The 24688-nt window shown below is 41.4% G+C and overlaps 1 protein-coding gene across 1 annotated transcript in view; it reads left to right on the top strand.

Annotated features, from left to right (window-relative positions):
* The window catches only part of Cfap54 (cilia and flagella associated protein 54), a 301678-nt gene that overhangs the window by 192871 nt on the left and 84119 nt on the right, over positions 1-24688 (top strand). The window contains exons 51-59 of the mRNA XM_055627824.1: positions 118-287; positions 10875-10977; positions 12165-12312; positions 13046-13203; positions 13361-13537; positions 13622-13748; positions 20518-20673; positions 23297-23402; positions 24196-24286. Of these exons, the coding sequence (XP_055483799.1) occupies positions 118-287; positions 10875-10977; positions 12165-12312; positions 13046-13203; positions 13361-13537; positions 13622-13748; positions 20518-20673; positions 23297-23402; positions 24196-24286 (1236 nt within the window). The remainder of the gene's footprint in view (positions 1-117; positions 288-10874; positions 10978-12164; positions 12313-13045; positions 13204-13360; positions 13538-13621; positions 13749-20517; positions 20674-23296; positions 23403-24195; positions 24287-24688) is intronic.

Here is a 24688-nt window from a genome sequence, read left to right as displayed (position 1 = left end):
ACACACACACACACACACACACACACACACACACACACACACACACAATGGTATTCGTCAACGGTGGGACTTTTATTTCTGAGCTTGTGTCACTGGGCACTGTTCTTTTTTCTTTAGTCGCTTTTACTGACTGAGGCTGAGGACAGGCTCAACTGCCTGGTGGCTGATGCAGAGCAAGAATGTCACAAGCCCCTCTGTCAATGCAGTGTTGGTGACCTGGAGATCATGGTGGAGGCCAGGATGCACCTGGCATCAATCGCCCTGCAGAGATACCGGCCAGCATACAGGTGAGTCTCCTGGAAGAAGAGGCGACTCCTCCACGCCTCACCCTCTCCCCTCATGCCCTCCTTTTCACTCTCACTTCCCTCATCCCCCCACTCTCCTCACTCCCCTACTCTCCTCACCACCTCACTTTGAAAGTCCCAGTGCTCTGTCATTTGGTGGTAGTGGTAAATGAGGTGGTTATCCTCATTTGTTGAATATTCACATTTTATGTAAGTTTTAGAAAGTACTAGATCCATAGGGGTGTGCTTGATTTTAATTATTCATGGGATTTTAAAATTCATTTTATATACAACACATTGGTTTTCTACAAAGAAATTCCTTTATTAAGCACACACGATAGGGTGTTTAATGTCATGTAAAAATGAACAAATTAACAATGCTTGACTTTTGATTAATTTATTTTTTTAAGATAGAAATTCAATTTTTATAGTTTTTTTTTCACATAAAGCTTTTGGGTTTTTTTTTTTTTTTTTTCCTTAAGCACCAAATAACAATATGAAAAGGAGAGATGGGAGAAATGGTTCAGCAGCTACAAGTACTCCTCCAGAACTCTCAGATGGGGTGACCATAACTCAGCTCTGGGGGATCCAGTGCCCTCTTCTGGCCTCTCCAGGCATCTTCAGCCACTGCCATATATGTCACACACACACACACACAGGCACACATGCACTCACACACGCACATTTGCTCATGCTTGTGCACAGACACACAAGCAATAAAATAAAAGCAAGAGAAAGAAGATTTGTTTTTCAAAAGTAGCATCATCGAACTGTGCTATGTTGAACTGTCTGGACACTGTTGAGGGCTGACTGTCCTGTCCGAGAGGCTGATTATGTAAATGTGCATAGTTGTGTTGGCGCTTTCATTCATCTTGGCCATTGGTTCTGTCGTTAGCTATCTCACTGTGACACTCTGATCTGGAGACTGATGCTCCAAAGGCTCCTGTATGCAAATGCTCTTAGCCACGTATACAATGGCACTAGTACAGCCTCTCTTCACCATCACAGAAACCCTGCCAGTGTGATCTCATGCCACTGGTGAAAGACACATCTGTCTCATGAGGTCCTCAGACACATTCCATAGAGGTTTGTTTAATGATGCACATACCTGTATCATTCGCCGGAAATAGATTTGAGCACTATGCCTGGCACTATTCTGGCCTCTTGGGATAGGTCAGCAGTACAAAGGCCATATGGATAATCTGTGCAGGGTGTATAACAGCACTGATGAAAGGCCTGTGGTCAGAAAGTGTGTCTTCTAACAGGTGACGACTGGGATGCTAACACACCTTCAGCGTAGTAAGAAAGTCAGTTGCATACTTAGGACTATGAGGACTGTCAGGGTAGGGAAGGTGGGGCTGGGAGAAGAAGGAGAGTTATTTTAAGATTCTGCATTTGAGATTTAATACAGTTGGCTGGCAGACTCTTTGTGTTGCACACCCAAAGCTCTGGATTTAATTTGTATCATTTAAAGAGATAAATAAATAGATAAAGCTTATGTGGTTGTAACAGAGTATGGGTTGATTTTTGTGCTCACTACTGATGGCTTCCAGGTCCCACCACTTCCCTTCTTCTACCTAGTACCTCTTTGAGCAGAGTCATCAGTTACTCTTGCCACTTTGGTGATAGTGGGATGTTTAGACGCATGAGCTGTGTATAAGAACCTTAACCCAAATACTACCACCGGACAAGCACCACAGAACAAATGAGATCCTTCCCTTGTTCTCTCAAGACATATTAAGGCTTTCCGGGAGCTTACTGTGTTCTCACTAGAAGGCCTAGTGATATGCTCAGCAATTCACACCTTGGCTTATGCGTGTGTTGTCTATGGATTTTATTCCATATACACAGACACAGAACGAAGGGTATTTCTCCAGTTTCTAAACAGTTGTGAACACCTACCAGCTCTCTGTGGAGCAGTGGTTCTCAGGGCATGATTGGCAGTGGCTGAGACCTAATGAGGTGGGGTCTGAAGACAGAGGTATTTCTATGTTAGAACTGAGACATGATTACCAGATTCACTGTATTGTGCACTGATGCTGCAAAACCTGTAAAACCTCTTACCCCTCAGCCTGAACAAGGAAGTGGGAACAAACTATGACATTATAGTCTTTAACTGCACATGAGCAATATTGAAAGAAACACAAAAGCCATCTGGGGCCTGGAAAGAGGGTGAGAGTACATTCTGCCAAGCCCAATTACCTAAGTTCATTCCCTAGGACCCATGTCGTAGAAGGAAGAACACACACACACACACACACACACACACACACACACACACACACAAAGAAAGAGGGGGAAGGAGAGAAGAAAAGACAGACAGATACAGACACACACAGAGAAACAGACAGACAGAGACACCAAGATGGGAACGTACACACACACACACACACACACACGCACGCACACACGCACACACATAGAGAGAAAGAGAGAGAGAGAGAGAGAGAGAGAGAGAGAGAGAGAGATTAAAGCCAGCTGCACTTACTGATGCTCTTGATGAGGAAGAGGGAGTGGCGTGTGGAATCACAGCCTCCAGTATAGACTTTTCGAGGCTGGTAGGATCTTCGGTGGGCCATTTGTCTGGATGTTTCTGCAGTGTACTAGTGCTGATAGATGTCTTGAGGAGAAACACATGGGTGATGGAATTGAGAGATGAACAAGATGCTCTTTTCGTGGAAGACCATCTTTATTTGAAAAACAACTGACAGACTGTAGCTATTCGAGTTCGGATATTTGGCAGACATTTTCTTGTAAAAACGATCATGCTGCTTCTAGGAGCAGATCTGTTAGTATCTGCTGCCTAAGATAAAATCTGAGCTTGCCTAAGAATGTCTGAATTTTGGAGACTCTGTATTTGTCATAGGAACCTGAAAATTTGGTGCTATGAGTGATACTAGTCACAAAATAGTGTTTAATTACATAATTATTTCAATAACTGACATGTTTACATAAGTCATTTTCCAGATGACAGGTGCTCAGTTCTTCAAAATCTCCGTGAACATGGCAGACCAAAAGGTTTTGGTGTAGGAAGACTTTGTGAGTATGTGGTACAAGATTCTATATGGCTACAAATGTGTAAGGAGGACTCCTCAGAGCTTGCTGCTCAGCGAGACCCATGTTCAGGGAGAGAACTTGTCTCAATGAGGTTAAAAGAAGAGCCACAGAGAGACACATGACATGGAACTTTGGCCTCTACATGTATGTACACACATGTGCATGCATATCTGCATACACAAATGTATACTCATAAACATACACTACACACACACACACACCAGAATGAAAGGAAAGCTTTTCCTGGTTTGAGGTTTAATGTTCTTCCTTTACTTTCATCAAAATAATATGGGACAGCAGGCTGACGTGCAAACAGGAGCAGAAGTGAGTTTTTCTTTCCTAGGAAAGACAGTAAATGAAGCCATGGTAGTCTCTGTGGTCATGTTTTGGAAGATACTTCTCTTTTTTGTATACAGTGTACTATTTCTGTTAATATGTAATGACTTATTTTATCTTAACTCAATTTCTGATATGGTAAATGTTGATGCCCTCCTTAGAAGGCCCCAATAATTTTACAGATACTAATGGTTTTTAGGGGCGGACAGCAGTGTTGTGATCAAGCTTGAGCTACGGCAGTTTATAGTGATAATGTATTTACAGCCATCTTTATGCTGTACTTGGTTGGTAGCTATTGAAAATTTATTAGTTATAGGCTTATGCTTGACTGTTACTACTAATCACTAATTACTTCCCCTGCCAAAGTCTGAAGGACAAAGAAGCTTTTAAGATATGATTTCCAGTAGTGTCCTTTTCCTCAAACCATGTCTCGGAAAGCAACAGCAATCTAGGACACACATGCACCCCCCCACACACACACACACACATGCTTGCAGGCACACACATCTTTTTTTGGTCATTACCTTCATTCTTTACTTGTTCTTCCATGTTCTTTTCTCTTTTGGTATAAAGGATGTGAGTGATAACTGCTCCCTTCCCCTTTAATAAGAAAGTAATGAGAATAAAAAACTGCAAGATGTCCAGAAAAGGGGTCAAAATGGAGCTTTAACTTGAAGACGAGGCAGATACATGGTAGATGTATGGCAAGGCTGTGCCAATGTGTGAGAACACTCCTATTTTAAATGCATGACTGTGCTGTGGCCCCTGGGACAAAACCTGCAGAAATGTTGGTGCTGTTGCCTCTTTGGAAGGTTTGAGCTGCACCTCCTTCCCCCCCATGAGCTTCTGCTAACGCATGCTGGACAGTCCCTTTTCCAAATGATGCCCGACATTTCCTGATACTTCTAATAAAATTATGTGTCAAGGAAATGGAAAGATGCCTTCCCTGGGGTGACAAGTAGAATGAGCTGCATGGATTTCATGAGGAAAAACTGACTTTTTTTTTTTTTTTGTCATGAATGCTAATAAATAAATGGAATCAAAGCTTCCCACACTGTACTTCTCCTTCTGGGCTCTTTCAGAGCACCATCGTTATTATGTTGTCTAAGCAAATGTTTGCTCCTATTTCCCTTTGTATTTAATTCACATTCAAGCCTTTTGATTTTATGACAAAAATGAAACCTCTTGGGATTTGAGACTTTGGTATGGGTTACGTTTCTGGACTGCTCTGTCTAGTGCAGTTGGTGGATGGAGAGAAGAGGGAGGACTAGAAATTTTCCATTGTGCAGTTGCTGTTGCTTGGCTGCTTGGCCCTGGGGTCTGTGCCTTAGAAGGGTAACCTTTGGCGGCCTATGCTAACAAGGTCTCTCAGTGGCAGCATGAGTGGTAGATGTCCCCTACAGGTTCCAGTGTTTGAACACTTGGTGTCTAGTTAGTGAGGGTGGCGTTGGGGGTGGCAGTGTGTGTGTGCGTGTGTGTGTGTGTGTGTGTGTGTGTGTGTGTATGTGTGTGTGTGTGTGTTTATGTGTGTGCGTGTGCGTGTTATGGAGCCTTTAGGAGGTGGAGTCTTGCTGGAGGAAGGGTGTCACTGGAAGTGGGTTTTGAAGTTTTAAATCCTTGCCCACTTCCTTTTTGATCTCCTTGTTTACTATATGCAGATGTATTTGTGATCAGCCAGCTTTCTGTTCCTGCTGCAATGCTTGCCTCCACATTGCCATGCTTTTCCTCCATGATAGACTGACTGTAACCCGCTACAACTGTAAGCCAAGAGAAAGCCCGTCAGCCAAGGTATTTTTATCACAGCAAGAGGAAAGTCACCAACATAGCTTACTTTGAGAGACAATGAGCATTAGATGGGGCAACAAGGGTAGAGTCCTAATGCTGGCATTGGTGGCTTTGTGAGAAACAGGCTGAAGCAGGTATAGGCTTGCTCTGTCATGCTATGTGATACTCTGTTATAATGCAGCAGGAACTCCTCACCAATTAATGACTCCAGCCTCTAGAGCAAAGGTTCTCAACCTTCCTAATGCTGTGACCCTTTAATACAGTTCCTCGTGTTGTGCTGACCCCCAGCCATAAAATTACTCTCTTGCTACTTCATAACTAATTTTTCTACTGTTACAAGTGCTAGTGTAAAATCTGATATGCAGGATATCTGACCCCTGTGAAAAGGTCTTTGTCCCACAGGCTGAGAGCCGCTGCTCTAGAACAGCGAACTAAGTCTCTTTTCAGTTGCAAGTATTTTGTTACAGCAACAGGAAAAAGCAAAACTAAGCAACCACACGGTAGCAAGTGGGCCATGTCATACTGGTTTGTCCCATGCTTTAAACAGTTTGTTCTCAATGTGCCAAACCTCATGAGTCACTTCTCCTCAAATCAGAACCCAAGCTTTGGAGTTGGAAGAAGCCGTGGAAGGGGAACCCCTTTCTTCTTCCAGGGTGATGTGGTTGTGAGGCACCCGATCATGAAACTCTCCGGAAGCAGCCAGGGTGCCCTGAGAGTGTGTAGCCTCGCTCAAGACGCTGCCACATAACTGCGCATGGACCGAGGCCCTGTCAGGCTCCCTGTTGTTTTAAACAGAAAGCGGTAACACTAATCCTAAACAACACCTTAGAAAACAGTCTTCAGAAGTTGTGGGTGTTTTAATGGCCCAGAAAACCCTTGGGAGTTTAATATTCAGTAATTGCTGAAAGATTGAAAAGCTGCTTAACAGTTTAGTAAAATAAAACAATACAATAAAATCAACTCGGTCTTTACTACTTCTCTTGCCAAATCAATAAGCTAATGATGCCAATAGCTGGCATGTGTTTGCTAAGCACAACTCAACTGCAGTAGAATGCAGGGTCCTGGGCGGGGGGTGTTGTTTGCTGCTGTATCTGTGCCTCCTAGATGTCTTCCTGGCACAAAACAGAAACCCAGCATGTATTTCTGAACAAATGAATCCTAATTTAATCATCAAAATTATTCATTTTGATGTGGTTGGAACTGTTATCATCATTCTCATCTTATAAAGAGATTGATAATTGCATTTCCCAAGATCATACAGCTAAAACATGACACAGGTGGGCCTTGAACTCTTTCCCCCTGTGTACAGATTCCTGAAAATTAGGCTATACAAGATGAATTTAAAAGCTTTCATTAGCAACAGAAGAAAACATAATTAAATAGTTGAAGCTCTGGAAGGTTATCAAATTAGAATCGAGTTCATAGAAAAATGTCAACTGATTTAATCTGTAAAATATTTTAATTTCTCTGTATGTGAGAAATGCTTGTAACCAGAGCCAGGGAGGTAGCTGTTGCTTAGTAGAAAAGCTCCAGCCTGGAGTCTGCAAGGCCTGGGTGTGACCCTTAGCACCAGAAAATAAAACAGGCTTGTAGCCACAAACTGTACTTATAAATGGCTCATTCCCTTTTTACTTGTGATCACTGGAAAACTTGGACTAGAAGATACTTCTGCAAAAAGTTGCAATTCAATTCTATACACTGTTTTTTTCGTTGTTGTTGCTTTTTTTGTTTGTTGTTTTTTGTTTTCTTTAAAGAGGAAACTGTAACCAGTCCACAAACCCCAGGAAAACATTCACTGCATTGTAAAAGTAAAGCAACGCCTTTGGTTCCACTGTCCATCAGATGATTCCGTCAGATAGTTCCTGACAGTTGCTCCCGTGGGTGTGAGTGTTTTGCCTGTGTGCATTTGTGAGCAGCATGTGCATGCAGAGGCCAAAGGAAGGCATCATGTCCCCTGGAACTAGACATGAGTGGTTGTGAGTGCTGGGTACTGGAACAGGGTCCTTTGCAAGAAAGGCAAGGACTCTTCATCTACAGTCTCTTCTCTCAATTTCTCATCGAAAGGATCTATAAATACACAAAAGGTACAATAGTCTTAGCAAAGTACTAAAAACTGAGCTTAATAATTAGAGCTGGGGAAATATATTGTCAAACAGCACCTGTAGATGAAAATGGATGGTCTGAGCACACCCTCACTCCCAGCAGGGACAGCAAAGGAAGAGGAACAGCTTAACTCAGAAAGGGTTCATCAACCAAACTCCTATCTGGGTGCCCCAAGGATGTTTCTAAAGAAATGACATAGCTAATGAGGGAGAAATTGTTATAAACTTGGGGAAGGAAGGAGTTATTTTGCTAAAATGGCTGCAGGACATGGCAGTGGTCAGTACAAATAATATCTTGTTTATAACTGAATGCAAGTGTTGGGAAGTCTGATGGACTGTAAAGGCAGCACTTAATAATGAGCTAGGGATGTTACATAAGAGACAGCAACCAAGCAGGTATGGAAGAAGAAGTACAATTAAAGCACTAAATTCTTCCCCTTTCATATTTTGTTTCATTTTTTTCCCTTTGACAAATTGAGAAATTATGTTTTAAAAGTTGAATTAATACAGAATTATGTTTTGAAATCATTAAAAAATCTGTTGTTAAATTCTAAAACAGGATATGCATTTTTTTTCACATTAGTATGGGTCAAAGAAAAATTTTATTGTAACAAAGACACAAAGCAATGGAAAAGGAGAAGAGGCAGTTATAAACAGTTACAAAATAATAGAAGAAAATCACATATTATGTGGCTGGTAAGATGCCCTAGCCAGTGAAGATACTCACTGTGAAAGCTTGACAATTTAAGTTTAATCCCAGAACCCACATGAAGGCAGGAGAGCACAGACTCTACAGAGTTGACTTCTAAACTGCACATGCGTGCCATGGTGCATGTGTGTGCCCACACCATCATCATCATCATCATCATCATCATCATCATCAAAAGTATAGTCTGATACAAATGTACAAGTGTAGAGACTACGTGTTTCTGTTAGCATTGCTTATTTGCAGCAGACAGACTCCCAGCTTGAAGCAGCTTAAACAAAAAAGGCAACTTTCTTATTGACTTAGCAGAGCAGGGAAGGGAAGAGGTAAAGACTGGGCTGGGGCCTCCATGAGACACGGGTGCTTCCCGAATGCCAAGTCCAGTCCACCTCTTTCAGCCCATGTGCCAGGTTTATTTGATCCATTTTGCTTCTTGCTGTGCCCACTCTTGGACCCAGGCATCTTGGTTGATGAACTAGGAGCATGGGACAACATGGAAGCTCCCGCAAGGAACTGAGAAGAGAAGGAACAGGGGAAGGATCACCATGGTTTTCTTAGGAGAACTGAAGTATGTCATTCAAAGTAACATACGAACTACATAGCATAGCCCACATAGCAAAAACAGGCAAGCGGTTTCTATAAATAGGATGACCAACGGTAAACTGAAAACATCAGCTACGATGTTAATATTCTGAGTAGAATGCAAGAGAAAAACATTGGCTGGACCAAGAGGGCCTTTGATATTGATGACAACTGTAGTCAGCAGTGGCACTGACAGTAATGGTCATAAGACTGTGACAAGACCAAAGATACCAAACTGATTAGGACAAAGAGGGAGGGAGAGGGAAAGAGGGGGAGAGGGAGTGAGAGAGAGAGAGGGAGAGGGATAAAGATTGCATCATGGCATTGTGGCTAAAAGTTCAGAGACCTGTTGTCTGGATTTTCATCCTGATTCTGTCCTTTTATAGCTGTGTGTGTTTGTGTTTGTGTGTGTGTGTGAGAGAGAGAGAAAGAGAGAGAGAGCGAGAGTGAGAGAGAGAGAGAGACAGACAGGCAGGCAGGCAGACTTTGAACAACTTAATATTTTTCTGTATGTATTTCCTCCCCATAACTTGAGTCAGTAAGAGCACTTAATTCACAAAAGTAACACAGTATGGCATCTGACATGTGGTAGATGCCAGTCATGTGTTTTTTAAGATGTAAATTATGGGAAGAAGGGGGGACATTCTTCCTCCATGGTTAGTGCTAACACAACCCTTTCTGTCTATAATGCAACATATTTGCCAAACAAGAATTTCTTAAAGTACAGTCTGGAAATTGAGCCTCTATAATACACACTCTGAGAACCTATGGACAAGAATTGGCTTTCTCATGAGCATCAGTGAACACAGAAAGGAGACAGCTGTGCGCTAGACTAGAATTCCTGGGAAGCAACCCAAAGAAGGCAGGATGCTGACCCAAGTCCAGGGAAGCCTCTGGGATAATCCATTCCAGTCACATCTTGGTCTAGCAGTTGTCAGTGACAGAAAGAGTAATAGGAGAGTATGGCTCCGTGCACTGCTGCACACTGGGCTGGGAAGGATGAAGGAGAGCCAGAATGGGCAGTGTCTCCAGGATCACAGTGCAGCTGGGAGTGTCAAGGGGAGGAGGCCTTCTCCAAGGATTTTAGTGTTATAGCTCTCTTAGGCAATATTCAGTGAAACAAAACAGCTTGTGCATGTATTATTCGGGTGAAAGGGGGTTATAGAAAATTTTGGGGAGTAGGAAGGTATTTCCAGAGTGGGTGTACATCATTGGCTGAGGGCTTAAGGTACTGGGATGCCTCGTTTGCATGGAGAGGTATTTCAGGTGCTACACTACATGACTGCGTCTGAGAATTGTGGAGGTGGGGGTCAGAGGACTACATGTGCTGGGGCACGCAGGCCAGAACAGGGAGGGGATGGTTCTTTCTTTGGCCAGTCTCAAGATTGAGATTTTCAAGGTTTGGACACTTACTGATCTCACTCTGGCTCCATGCTGGTTTCCCAGGTGGCACAGTCCATGTGCTCCACAGGAGAGGAACTAGGAACCTCCCTTGGTCCTCCATCCTGGAGGCAGTGATGGCTTGGCAATGGGGTAGAAGGATGAGGAGGTCTTGGACAGTGACCATAAGTTGTGGGTCACACTGACAGACTTGATGGATTGAACAGTATGTATTGATGAGACGGAGAGAAAAGGTAATAACTGAGGACTTGGAGTAGAATCAGTTTGGCTGCAGGAGGCAAAAGTGGGGGGTTTTGCCTTTGATCTGTTTTATATCACGGAAGCATTCATTATTTATTCTCTGATCCATTTCTTTTTATCAAAAAAAGGACTATATGTTTTTAAAAATTGTGCCTCAGTGATTGTACTTGTGGTTTAGAATTCTATATGCTTTTACGTGGTGTGAAGAACATAGGAAAGGACTTGTGTGCTACAGTGCTATAGGGACACATAAAAGAGACAGACACCTGGTCACCTTTTGAGGGTGGCCGCGGGTGTTGAAGTTTTCACAGGAAGTAGAGAGTTGTGAAATAACAGGCAAAACTGTCATTAGTAACAGTCAAAACCCTCCCTCTGTTTTAGTGCCGCCATACTGTATTCCACACTGAAGCTCCTCCGTGATTCGAAGATTTTTAAAAAGAGAACGCTTGACAACGCAGACAGTCCCTCCTCTCTAGGATCCTCTGTATGTATGGGCTTAACATCCTGACAGAGCACATTATGCCATACATTGTTCTGTAGTGAATGGCATAGTAGGCAGTGGATTAGCAATGTGGATGAGGAAAAGTGGGAAAGTTGAAGTAACAGTGAAATAGAAATCAATGGGTCTGTGTTGAAGTCTCATTTATGCTCTTTATTGAGAAAGACCTGTTAATTTCTTTTCAGAAGTTTAGTGATCTCATTTGTGAGCTATTGAGGGTGCTTAGAGTCCTCACCAAAAGACACGTTCAGATGTGTCATTGTAGTGAGTCTGGATATGGACAGCAGATTCCCAAGATCCACTCTTGAGTTTGTTATCTGGACACGACAGGCAGGATACTCCCGCTCTTTCCCAGCTAGGATTCCTCACGCCTAGCCTTCCTCACACAGAGGCTCTAGAGTCTCCTTGACAGGTGGGCACTGGACTGAGTACGGACACATAATCTATTGACATAAAATCACTTAGGAGTCTGCAAAAAAATGTCTAACTCACAGAATCATGCTTGTGATTGTAGGCATTTCTAATGAAATCACTCATACCTAGTAAACTAATTGTCCAGAATAGACACCTAGCATTGTATTTATCATTTTTCATCCCTTAAAGGGATGTTTAAGAGGTTTTTTGATGACATGGAAACTGCCGATAATATAATTAAAAGACAAAACAAAACAAAAAATATGCAGGGCTGCAAAACTGTTTTTATTAATGAAAATTTTTCTTTTATGTGTAAGAGTGTTTTGTTTGAATCTAAGTGCACCGTGTATGCGGTGCCAGTGGAAGGCAGATGACGTCACTGGATCCCACCAGAGAAGGTGTTATTGGTGACTATGAGTTTCCATGTGGGTGCTGGGCACCAAACCCACATCATCTGCTAGAGCAACTCTCTAGTTTCAGGCAAAGCTGCTTTAGAGTAGAGGTGTAGAGAGAAAAGATAGGCTGAAACACGGTCTAAAAACATGAACAGAGGATTGCAGAACACCCGGTGATGTCACTCGTTTCTTTTGAATACATCTTATGGCTTATAAGCTGTTCAAGAATAGCTTCTTATCTTAAAACACGGTACTGTGACATGCTATTGGGCGCTTCGCTTCTCCCAGCTCATGCTTACCCCTAGACTAGAATGATGACATCATCCAATGAGAAGGTAACCTCATCATTTTAACTTTGTGTAGACCACAGAAAATAAAGATGATGGCGAGTTTTTAGACCCAACTTCCCTGAACTCCCGGGAATATTTCAACATTCACCTTTGGCTGAAGTGCCGCTTGATGCTCGTGACTGCATTTGTTGGACAGATTCATGGTATCGGAATCATGAAAGGTACTTAATTAATGTTTTAGGTTTGGCTAATTCGACATAGGATATGGGGCTTTATAGGGGTATGTCTGCAGTTCCAGTTTGCTCGCTTTCTAGAATTTAAAAATAGTGATTCCTCCCAGTCCTCTGTACCAGAGCAAGTTGCACATATGGTACTGATTTAACAACAACAACGATGACAATAATAATAATAAAGCCAAGGAGATTTCAAAATACATTTGCCCAGGTCTCGGGAAGGTGTCTAAGCATGGAGCTGACAAGCCACTGACATAGGGTTCCAATGCTGACCTCCTGCTCCTTATCAAGTGTTTGTCCATTCAGTCTGCTGTGGCTCTGGACTTCCCCTTCCTGTCTGGAAGAAGGAGATAACTTACCTGTTGGGCTTATGGTCAGACTGAAGGAGATGGAAGTTACAGCCTCAGGGAACAGGTTGGCATGTGTAAACAGTAGCCCCCGCAGTGAGTGGCAACTGTCTAGTTGTGTACCTACCCATTTGCAAGTCTCAGTCTGCTTTCCAAATCAGATCCCCTCATGCAACAACATTTCTTTTATAGCATTTGACTAAACTAAAGTACTTTGACCAAAATATAACACTCTTCCCCCAAGTCCCCCATGTTTTATGTAATCTATGTGTTTCCCTTTTTAATGTCCAACTCTTTGATCCTTGGGGACACTATACACATATCCTTTCTTGCTTTCTCATGCATCTTAATGAGATCACACTTGTGTGCATTAGAGAATGACATGACAGACCGCCTGAGCCTTATCCATGAAGTGTTCAAGGAGGCAAAAGATGCAGATGACCCAGAGCTCCAGGCTGAATTCCTGATGCAAGCTGTGATCCTGGGCCTTCAGGAAAAGCACTTAAAGGCAGACATCATAAGGAACCTTCAGGTAAAGGAGCCAGTGTATGTAGAGAACCGTGTTTAGGGGAAATCACAGTTGGATCAAAAGGAGGGACTTCTCAACATTAACACATGTAAGCCTGGCACTACGGCTGCAGCTCATCAATGAACTAGGAAACACAAATGGAATCCTCTTCTCTCAATAGGAAATCATCCATTTGCTGGAAGGGAATGAGTTCATTTCTCCTCGGTCCTGGTTAACCCTGGCGAGAAGCTTCGTTCTAATGGATGACTTAACGAAAGCTGAGAAATTCAAGCAAGGCTCTTCCAAAGAGGACAAGTTAACTTTCTTGAATCAAGCTCACAGAATTCTTATTGCACAGGTAGGGATGTTTTTGATGGCCACGAATTCTGCCATTTTTCCCCCTCCTTCCCTCACTACACTGAGTCTAGTGTTTCTTTCCTAGATGCTAACTTTTGGAGAGACAATTGAATTCCCTCTCTCAGATACTGACTATGCGAATCCATCACAGCCTTTGAAAAATATCTATCTCCCTCATATCATGTTACTGGCCAAAATAAAACTGAGAATTGGTAAGACCTTTTAAACATCTACCTTCCTAGAGTAACTGACAGGAATTTTTAACTGATTTTCAAGTAGGCTGTATTCACTTGAATGGTCAGTATTATGAGTGCTCAGGCTCCAAATGCTTCAATAGGTTTTTTTTTTGGTCACTTAGCATATGTTAAACTCTGTGGAATATGGCTGCTTTGCATGTATATATCACGTTATGAGGTTGATTACAGTAGTTGTATCATGTGGAATGGTTTGCTTTTGGACTATTGCATTTTATCCAGCTATTGAGTCATTTGTAACAAGATTATTTTCACACTCTACTTTATTTAAAAAAAATCATAGAAATACAAGGTATGAGTGAATTCCTAAATAATACAACATTTTTTTCCCTCGAAATTACAACTAGTTTTTTTTCTTTCTTTTTTTATTAGTTACAGTTTATTCACTTTGTATTCCCCCTGTATCTCCTCCTTCCTCCCCTTCCAGTCCCACCTTCCCTCTTCCCCACCCAGTCCACTGCCCCAGTCCACTGATAGGGGAGGTCGTCCTCCCCTCCCCTCTGATCCTAGTCTATCAGGTCTCATCAGGACTGGCTGCATTGTCTTCTTCTGTCATCTGGCAAGGCTGCTCCCCCCTCAGGGGGAGGTGATCAAAGAACAGGGCAATCAGTTCCTGTCTGAGACAGTCCTGTCCCCATTACTATGGAGCCCACTTGGACACTGAACTGCCATAGGCTACCTCTGTACAGGGTGAAGGCCATCTCCATGAGTGGTCCTTGGTTGGAGTATCAGTTTCAGAAAAGACCCCTGTGCCCAAACTTTTTGGATCTGTTGCTGTCCTTGTGGAGTTCCTGTCCTCTCCAGGTTTTACTATCTCCCACTTCTTTTATAAGATTCCCTACACTCTGCCCAAAGTTTGGCTATGAGTCTCAGCATCTGCCTCAATACCCTGCAGGGTAGAGCCTTTCAGAGGTCTTCTGTGTTAGGCTCCTGTCCTGTTCCCTGTTTTCTCCCTCCTTCTCCAATATCCATCCTTTTTGTCTTTCTGAACGTGGATTGAGCATCTTAGCCAGAGTCCTCCTTCCTGATTAGCTTCCTTAGGTGTACAGATTTTAGTAGGTTTATCCTATATTATATGTCTAATAGCCACTTATGAGTGAGTCTATAACCTGTGTGTCTTTCTGCTTCTGCGATACCTCACTCAGGATGATCTTTTCCAGTTCTCACCATTTACCTGCAAATTTCATGATTTCCTTTTATTTTATTGCTGAGTAGTATTCCACTGTGTAGATGTAACCACAATTTCTGTATCTATTCCTCAACTGAGGGGCATCTGGGCTGTTTCCAGCTTCTGGCTATTACAAATAAAGCTGCTACAAAGATGGTTGAGCAGATGTCCTTGTTGTATACTTGGGTGTCTTTTGGATATATGCCTAGGAGTGGTAGAGCTGGATCTTGAGGAAGTGCTATTCCTAATTGTCTGAGAAAGTACCAGGTTGATTTGCAAAGTGGTTGTGTAAATTTACATTCCCATCAGCAATGGAGGAGGGTTCCCCTTTCTCCACATCCTCTCCAGCATGTGTTGTCACTTGAGTTATTCATCTTAGCCATTCTGATGGGTCTAAGGTGAAATCTCAGGGTCCTTTTGATTTGCATTTCCCTGATGGCCAATGAGGTTGAGCATTTCTTTAAGTGTTTCTCTGCCATTCGATATTCCTCTATTGAGAATTCTCTGTTTAGCTCTGTACCCCGTTTTTTAAAATTGGATTACTGATTTGTTGCTGTTTAACTTCTTGAGTTCTTTGCATATACTGGATATTAACCCTCTGTCAGATATAGGGTTGGTGATCAAATTGAAAAAGGTTTTAGAGAGGACTATAGAATGGTGTGTTATGTCTTCTGGTTATTACTGATGTTGTTAAGTACCTATATTTCTAAAAATGATGCCCATGGGAAAAAAAACACTATCTTAATGTGTTGATAATAATGTCATGCTTTTCCTCTAAGCTCTAATATCTTGTTTGTAACATTTTAAGCAATAAATCTGTGTCCTGTGAATGTAGGGATTGTCAAATCCTTTGTATTTTTATGAAACAAGGTGTCTTAAAGGTATATTTTCATGTTTCACCATGATCACCATGATGCATGTTAGGTAATGGACCTTCTGCTAAGGACACTTTGAACACCAGGTGCTGTGGTTGTCTTGGGCAGTGTAAAAAAAAAAAAAAAAAGGTCATAGATGTACCACTTTCTGCAGGAGGCCCTTTGGAAAGGCTCTGTAAGCAGCCTGTAATCTGCTATCCTGTGACTTACTCTTGTGTGAGAGGAGCAGCTTCTCTCCTCAAAGCCCAGCGTCTTGGCCTTGCTCTGACTGTCAGGTGGTGTCTGCTTCCCAGGGTCCTGGCTTCAGAGGTTCCTCCCTTCTGTCATATATCATCTACCCTCTGACTACTGAAATCAACTTTCCTTTTTTGACCGTCAGTATGTTAATATTTTTAAATCATTACTAGTAAAATCCAAACAGACATACAAAGCAATCGCCTATGCTTCAGTACCTTGTACCAGTACCTCCTGATGCCTGAGTTTTGAAAGAATAGATTCCACTCCCTATGTTCTTCCTTGACTCCCTTTAGCTTCTTGTCTAAATTTATTCTGGGTTTAGATGAGCGAAACCACTGTTCACTGACGAAGTGCTCCTTTCCAATCTTGTGTGCCTGGGCCACTCAGTATCCCATACTGTCTAGGTCACCTGCATCTTTTTGGCACTCGCTCACTCAACTTGTAGATCCCCAGACACTGTGTCCTCTAACTTTCCTTCTCTTTCTCTGGCTTCTTAATTACCATGAAGTCTTCTATTTCCATAGATCATCTGTTAAATTGACATTCTCCACTTATTATTCTTGTGATGTGATCCGGGCTGTATCAGGAGGGGTTGGCTCCCCCCCCCCCATGATTTCTTCTTCTATCTCTTAGAGACAATTTATCTCTGATTCATATTGGCTGGCAATAGGCATCCTACCACTGGGAAAATTCTGGTGCCTTTCTGTTCCTTGTCTTCCCATCAGTCTCTTGCTTCCTAGTCTCAGTTCTGCTCTGTGGTTGTTGATTGAATCCCATGCCCCATGCCCCTTGCTTTCCCCAGCCGAAATCTCTGAAGCCTTGTTTTCCACAAATACCTTTTCTTCACCATGACATACTGTCTCAACCCAGCATAAGCATTTTGGGGTGTGGTCTTTTCTCTGGGGTTTGATAGACTTTTATTATACAATTATATACTTATATAATACTATTCTATTATTCCCACTCTCAGTGTTTCAAATGAGAGCTGTCATGTTGGTCTAACTTTTACTTTCCTTTGGCAAGAAACCTGTTCTTCCTTTCCTAAAACTTGTTAGATTTCTTCTTTCATCTCTGTAGTTCAGGAAACCCACCAACATATGTCTGGGCATGTGTTCCCCCTTTCTCTGTGTAGAAATCAGTTGAGCTATTGGCATCTTGAGGCCAGTTTCTTTCTATCTGGGAAAGATTGCTTCTTGCTTAATTATTATGCACTTATTTCCCCATTCTTTCTTTGGGGCTGGATACCTATGTGAATATCTTGAGTGCTGTGTAACTCTCTCTCATTTCAGAACCAAGACTATTGTAGCCCACTTGCCCTAAGTTACCCTAGGCTGGGTAGTTTGTAAATAGTAGAAATCTATTGCTCTCTTTTCTAGAGAGTCAAGAGTCCAAAGTCAAGATTTAACATCTGGCGAGAGCACATCTGCATCACATGCTGGCCCCTTCAATTGGTCTTTATGTCACGGAAGGGACAAGCTGGCTCTTTCATGCTGCTCTGTGGCACACCAAGCTTATTCACAAGATCTCAGCTTTCACAACCATCAGGCAAAGTTTTACTTCTCTATGTAGACTACATCATTGTTGGGGAAGGAATTTCAACATATAAATGGAAGAGAACATAAACATCTAAAGAACAGTTATGGCAGTCTCCTTGTAGAAGATTAAATAAGAAACATTCCTATCTCAGTGTTGGGATCATAATAAACACTACAGGTGCTGATAATATTTGGCTTTGTCCACACAGTCTATCATCTGTTCCTTGTCATTCTAGTATCTTTATAACTTATGATGTAAGCTTAATCTAATTGGTCTTCTTAATAAATAATATTTTTGACATTGGCCACCCTCTCAAAATTAGCTGGTAACTTGTTTTTCTATGTAGGCTCATATGTATGCATGTATGTGTGTGTGTGTGTATATGTGCATATGTATGCATATGTGTATGTATATATGCATGGATGTATGTATATGTTATTCAGTTTCTCTATCCTCAATCTATTTTATTTCACTCATGTTATCTCTTCTCATTACTACTACATATGGTGTTCCTCTTGATGGTTGCTGGTTCTATTTTCCTGGGGCAGTCTTTGTCTGCTTACTTTTCTTCAGGTCTAGCTGTGACAGTCTGCCAGTGCTGGTCAGAAGAACAAGTTCTCCCTGTGTGGCTTGGCTTTGTATCAACTTTTAAAGAGTCTCAGTTCAGTCTCCAAAGTAAATAACAAAGACCAGCCAGCATTTTTGAGCTGAGAAGTTCAGCGGTTTCAGTCCATTTTCAGATAATTCTTGGAAAATCCAGGTGGTGGCCAGCCACAGCTACCCTTCTCTGGAACTCACTGACATAATTTCTGGCTCTCCTCAGGGTACCATCTCTGATCTTTGACACAAGCCTTCCTGACTCTCTTTCTCAGGTTCTTGTTTGCTCAGAGAACAGACACCTGATAGTATCTGTCTCTGTTGTTACCTGACACTTTCTAGAACCTTCCTTCCTCCTGTACTAGTAGCTGCTCAGCCACGAGAATCAGCAGTAGGACTAGACTGACAAAAGCAGGCCAGCAAGGATATTGTCAAGATACCATCTCCCCAGAATCTCCCCCTTATCTCTCTTCACCTCAAATCCATTCTCAATACTCACCATTAGCACACGAGTGTCACTACACAGATCATTCTACCCTGTAAGCGTCCTCACCAATGGAGCTGATACAACTAGCCTTTCAAAGTCTTTGCAGCTCAGTCAGTGACCACACTCGAGCCATTTTCCCCCTACGTGTTTAGCCCCACCCCCATTCACTTATTATTTGAGTTCTGCGTGAGCTCAAAGCACAGACTGTGTAAAATCAAATCTACTCTCGGCTTTTCAGACTTACTAATCTTGAAGATCTGTCACCAGTCAATGACAATACTGTTGCTTCTTTGCAGATGCATTTGAAGCTGAACAGCTTGCTTCCTGCTATATTATATTAAATACAGCTTTTAAAAACAAAAGCACAGTGCCTTTCTGTCACAACAGTGTCAGTTGCACAATAGTTTTTTTTTTTTTCAGAGTTGGTGTTTACAGGGAAAAAGAACATTTCAATGTTATGAAGCACAAAGGCATCTGCCACTAGTTTTCTCAACATTTCTCCTTATGGTATAGATTGCATCAAAGGAATTTGGCTACTTGCTCTTTTTAATCCTTTGTGATAGCCTCTGATAGGAAATAGCATGTTGAGATTATATTTATGAAACTGAAGTAGTATGATTGTTACCCACAGACCTAGATAACCATGCGGTCTGAATAGCCTTCTGAGGCCTTTCCAAGATCCAGACAGACCAGATTTCTGTTTTGCTTACAGTGTCTTACAGTTTCTTTGCCTGTGACCAGTCATGTGTTATTGTAACTACTTGTCTTGCTATTTATATTCTTGGTTAATCAATATTCTGATGACCTCACTCTTAAGATACAGTGTTATAGTTTAGGGTATGGGTGATGAGGCCAGGCTACTTTTAGGTTCAAATCATGGCCATGTGACCTTGGGCAAGTTACTTATAGCTTTGAGCCATTGCTCTGCCTTCTGTCAAATGAGCATAATAATGTTGTCCGCTCAGTGTAGTGAACCACAGGGGCAGCTCATGTGTAGTCCATGAGATGGACCTTCGTATGCAGGGAAACATTTAACAAGTCTTAGCTCTTATTATTCTTTTCTCTCACTTCATAGCTGGTATTCAAACATGCAGGAAATATTTTTTGACAAATGTCAGTATTTGATGCTGAGCGGTGGCAGTATGCACCTTTAATCCCAGCACTTGGGAGGGAAAGGCAGGCTTATCTATGAGTTTGAGGCGAGCCTGGTCTACAGAGTGAGTTCAATGGCAGCCAGGGCTACACAGAGAAACTCTGTCTCAAAAAAACTAAATAAATAAATGAGTAAATAAGTACATAAGAATGTTTCTTTCATTCAGTAATCTTTCCATGCATTAAAGATGAGAGCTCCCAAGTAGTCATCTACCTCTTGTCCATAAAAGAGCTCTGATGACAGACAGGTTATGATGACAGACTATCACATGAGGAGTAACCAGTGCATTTAATAGACATAAAATATTACCTATTAATATATGCAAATATATCAATAGCGAACAATATACAACTTCCAGACGGTTCTCTATTAACAGCCTCATCTTAAGAGCATGGAGGTTGTTTTATAAGCACTATGAAAAGATGAGAACTAGAAAGACTTGGAGGCCATTGTTGATTTTAAAAATAAGATAACACATTGGAGTTTTATCAAAGATCAAATAATGATTGTAGTTCACTGACATATTGTCTGGTGTGGCTCTTTCAAACGTTCTTGGCTGCCTGAGACTCTGAAGACTTAGAGCACAGTTGGGAGGGAGGTCCATAGACGTAGTGGCTTGCCCTGAACACCGAAGACTTTGTTGTTTTGCCTCTGCCCAACTGTTTTGCTTTTAGGACACACATTGGCCAAGCAGGTGCATCGCAGCAGCAAAAAGAAGGACTTCACTAAGTGGCTGCCAACCCTTCACATCTTTGCGATGGCCTTGACGCTCTGCAAGGGGACAGCATTAGAGGAATACGAGGTGGAGGCTGAAATTCTGTTTCAGAAAGGTAAGCTGTACTTGGCATCAGACTGTGATGAAGGTTGTAGAACTGTGACATCATTAATAAGCAACTTCTCGACTGTCAAAACTACAGGTTGTTAAAAAGGGCTTGGCAATCACAAGACACATCAATACTCTCTGTAAATCCCAGTTTCTGATAAAAGCCTCTCATTAAATTATAACTGAAACAAAAAGTTACAACTAATTGATGTCCCCATATAAAGTTTTATGTTTGGTTTAAAAAAAAAATGTTAGCATCAGCTACTTCACCACATATTATGTGGCTGGAGAAATATCTCAGCAGTCAGAAGCATGTAATGCTCTTGCCGAGGACCTGAATCCAGTTCCCAGCATGCATGGTAGGAGGAGTTACTACCTGAACAACTCCAGCTTCATAGTTTCCAACAAGCTCTTCTGGCCTCAGTGGGGACCTTCACTCATGCTCACATATATCCCTCCCTCCCATACATACATAATTTAAAAATTAATGTTAGAGAGATGACTCAGCATTTAAGGTCACTGACTTCTCCAGAGCACCCAGGTTTGATTCCTAGCACAAACATGGCTGTAACCTCAATTCCAGGGGCTCTAATTAACTCTCCTGGCCTCCGCAGGTACCAGGCACACACTGATCCACAGCTCTACATGCAGGCAAAATCATCTGTTCACAGAAAAGAAAATATTAAGAAATTAAAAACAAATCCCTTAAAACACATACTTACTAAATTATAACTAATAAAACAAACTGCAATTATTAATTAAAACAATAGAATGATTTAATATTAAATGAGAATAATACATTTAGCATCTTCCACTATTTTAATTAGCTCATTAGACAGTTTGGTTACTTCCTATAAGTAAGAAATAACATTAAATTAAAATGCAGCAACTGTAGAACAGCTGCCTTTAGAACTTACAGACGGTGCATTCATATGATTTCACCGTGGCCATTGTGGGTGCAAGAAAATCAAAGGGTGGCTATTGTAGTCACTTACTGAGCTAGACATGCCACATGCGCGGTGACATCTTACATGCCAGCAGCTAGTGGATGAGAGCATCAAGATGGGAACCCTGTGCCCACCCCCACTTAGCTCTTTCCCTCCCGCTGCGTGAAAACTGTGGATCTTTCTCATGGTGACTGTAGATCTCCCTTTCCTGGCATTTCTGCTGCAGGGGATCCTCTCTCAGTTCCTGCACTTGAAAAATGGCACCTGCCATGATTACTGGGAGAAAAGTAAGGGGTGGACTTTTACATGACCTCTAAGTATTTTTGAGCATTTCCTGGCTTTTTAAAAGAATTTATTTTTCATTAAGTTTCATTTATTTATTTGTTTATTTATTTATTTATCTATTTATTTATTCATTTATTCATTCACTTCTTTATTCATTTCTTTAGTTTTAGTTTTTCAAGACAGGGTTTTTCTGTGTAGGCTTGGCTGTCCTGGAACTCGCTCTATAGACGTTGGACTCAGAGATTTGGATTCAGAGATTTGCCAACCTCTGCCTCCTGAGTGGTGGGATTAAAGGTGTGCACCACCACTGTCTGGCTTTAAGTTTATTTTTAAAACTTAAAAACTAGACTGGAGTGATGGCTCAGCCATAAAATGCTAGGTTCACAACCCTCCAAACTATAACTTTTAACAATTTTGCTTGTAACTGACAAAAATTAAATATTTTAGGTATAGTGTAATGCTTCTGTATTTATGTACAGTATGAGGTGATTAAACCTAGCTAATTAAACTTATCCAAATATGTCATTTCACTTTGTGGCATGATCATTTAAGAATCTAATTCCTTAGCAATTTCTAAGTATATAATACACTCTGTTTACGAGGCTATACAGAACTCATCCATCCTGACTAAACTGTTATCTGCACCTCCCTGTTTTCTGTACTTCAGAAAGTGGCACTCTATTTCAAGAATGGAGCTTTCTTGGATTCATGAATTAACATATGTAACATCATTCAGTGTTTGCCGTATATGTGCTTAGTTTGTTTTGCTTAGCATAGTGTCCCAGTTTCATGTGTGCAAATGGCAGCATTTCTTTCTTTTTATGCTAGATAATAATATACATTATATATGTAATATATAATATATACATAGTATTTATATGTATACATTATAGATACATAATATATTGCATATATTATATACATATAAAATGTTTATATGTATGTACACATTATACATATAATAAACAAATATGTGAAAATATAGATGCATCTGTTTAGCCTCAAAGAGCACTCAGCCTTACTCCATCTCTTTGTAGTTATGAATACTGCTGCAATGAACATAAGGTTACAGCTGAGATATTTTTAGTATTTGTGAAATAGACAAGGACAAGATGTTAGAGGAGAGGAATCACAAAGAAAAGTAAGCTGTAAGACCAGTGGCGTTGGGAAGCCAAAGGGGTCTTTATTGGAAGCATTCCAGACATTCCTGGGGAAGGAAGCTTTAATTCTTTCACCCCTAGCTTAGACTTCATTAAGGAGTGACAGTCAGACCTGCAAAAAACAACAATCCAGATTCCAGAGTTTGCAGAATGAAATATCTGCTCTTCCATTATAAATTATTAGAAAAAAGGGGGGGGGAAACTATCTTTATATCTTTATGTGTTTTTCTTCTTTCAGGAAGAATAGAGCGTCAAATGCTGATGGATGATAAGTCTCCAGTTTCACAAGTAGAGAGTTTTTTTGATGCTATTCAAATAAGCCTGGGAAATGATCAGAACTCAGGGTAATGACATCTCATTCTTGTAGAACTACTCCTGTGTTGTCTGAGTTCTGTGTGGTAGCACACAGAAAGTTAAAGAAGGCGATGAATGAGAGACTTCGTCATGGTGGAGCTCATGCACTGGGATTCATTCATCCAAGTTTACTGACTTACTTCTCAAGCTTGTTGCTCCTAGCTCTGATCTAAGGCCTCCTTTACAGAAAAAGACTGGATGCCTCCTATTCATCAAAGTAGCATTCTTGGCCGCAAACCAGTTCTCTCCTAGACATAGGTCTCCTGTCTGTATCAAGACTGTAAGGAGTTCCCCTGGACTTGGCTTACAACTAGAATATCCTACCTTGTATGTGAAAGAGTTCAGAAGAACTTATTTCCACAGTCTGTGTAGCCAGAGAGGTCTTGGCTAAGCTTCGCATCAGTCATAGCCTGGGATGTTGCTAGCATAAGACAGATAGAATGCTGAGCACTCCCCAAGAGTTTGCATCAGCTAGGAGGACACTTGTTGGCCTATTCTTTTTTATTTTTAATATAATATTTTATTTATTACAGTTTATTCACTTTGTATCCCAGCTGTAGCCCCACCCTTGTTCCCTCTCAATCCTGCCTTCCCTCCATCCCTCATCTCCTCCCATGCCCCTTCCCCAGTCCACTGATGTAGAGGACCTCCTCCCTCTCCATCTGACCCTAGCCTATCAGGTCTCTATTCTTACTGTTTACTCTCCCAGACATTGTTAGCAAAAAGTACAAAGAGGTTGTATAAGAGAGCAGGGAAGGTAAGGCTAATGTCATATCGTTTTAGGTTGATAAGGGATTCCTACCTAGAAATTGCCCTGATGTATTTCCATCTGAAGAAGCCAAGGAAGAAGGTTTCAGCAACATCAGCAATCAAGGTAACTACTGCATTTATAGGAATTAGAAGCTACTTGCCTTTGGCTATTTTGAGTAATTCTGCACTGCTGAAGTAATGAGGATTTTTCCTACATGACTTGAAGACTTTAACTCATTACCTCTTAGTCATACTTGCAACCAAATGCCTCTTTGGAGACTGTAAGTCTCTGGAAGTTGATTTCATTTAGGTGTTTCTGCTTGTTAAAATGGTGCACACCGAATGCTAACTAAATACTCAAAAGCAATGAGTGGTCAGGTATGCTTAGGAGAATATAGGAAATGTACAAATGGTACATTTTTGAAACTAATGTGACCTGGCAGGATCATTCATTCCTCACCGATGTATCAAGCACCTCCTTTGATCAAGCCACTCTTCTAGAAGATCATAAGTTAGTGCCAAAATC

Source organism: Psammomys obesus, unplaced genomic scaffold (assembly GCF_907164565.1).
Source record: "Psammomys obesus unplaced genomic scaffold, mPsaObe1.curated_primary_1811, whole genome shotgun sequence".
Classification (NCBI taxonomy): domain Eukaryota; kingdom Metazoa; phylum Chordata; class Mammalia; order Rodentia; family Muridae; genus Psammomys; species Psammomys obesus.
The sequence above is the reverse complement of the archived record's forward strand: the minus strand, read 5'-3'. Positions and strand labels throughout refer to the sequence as shown.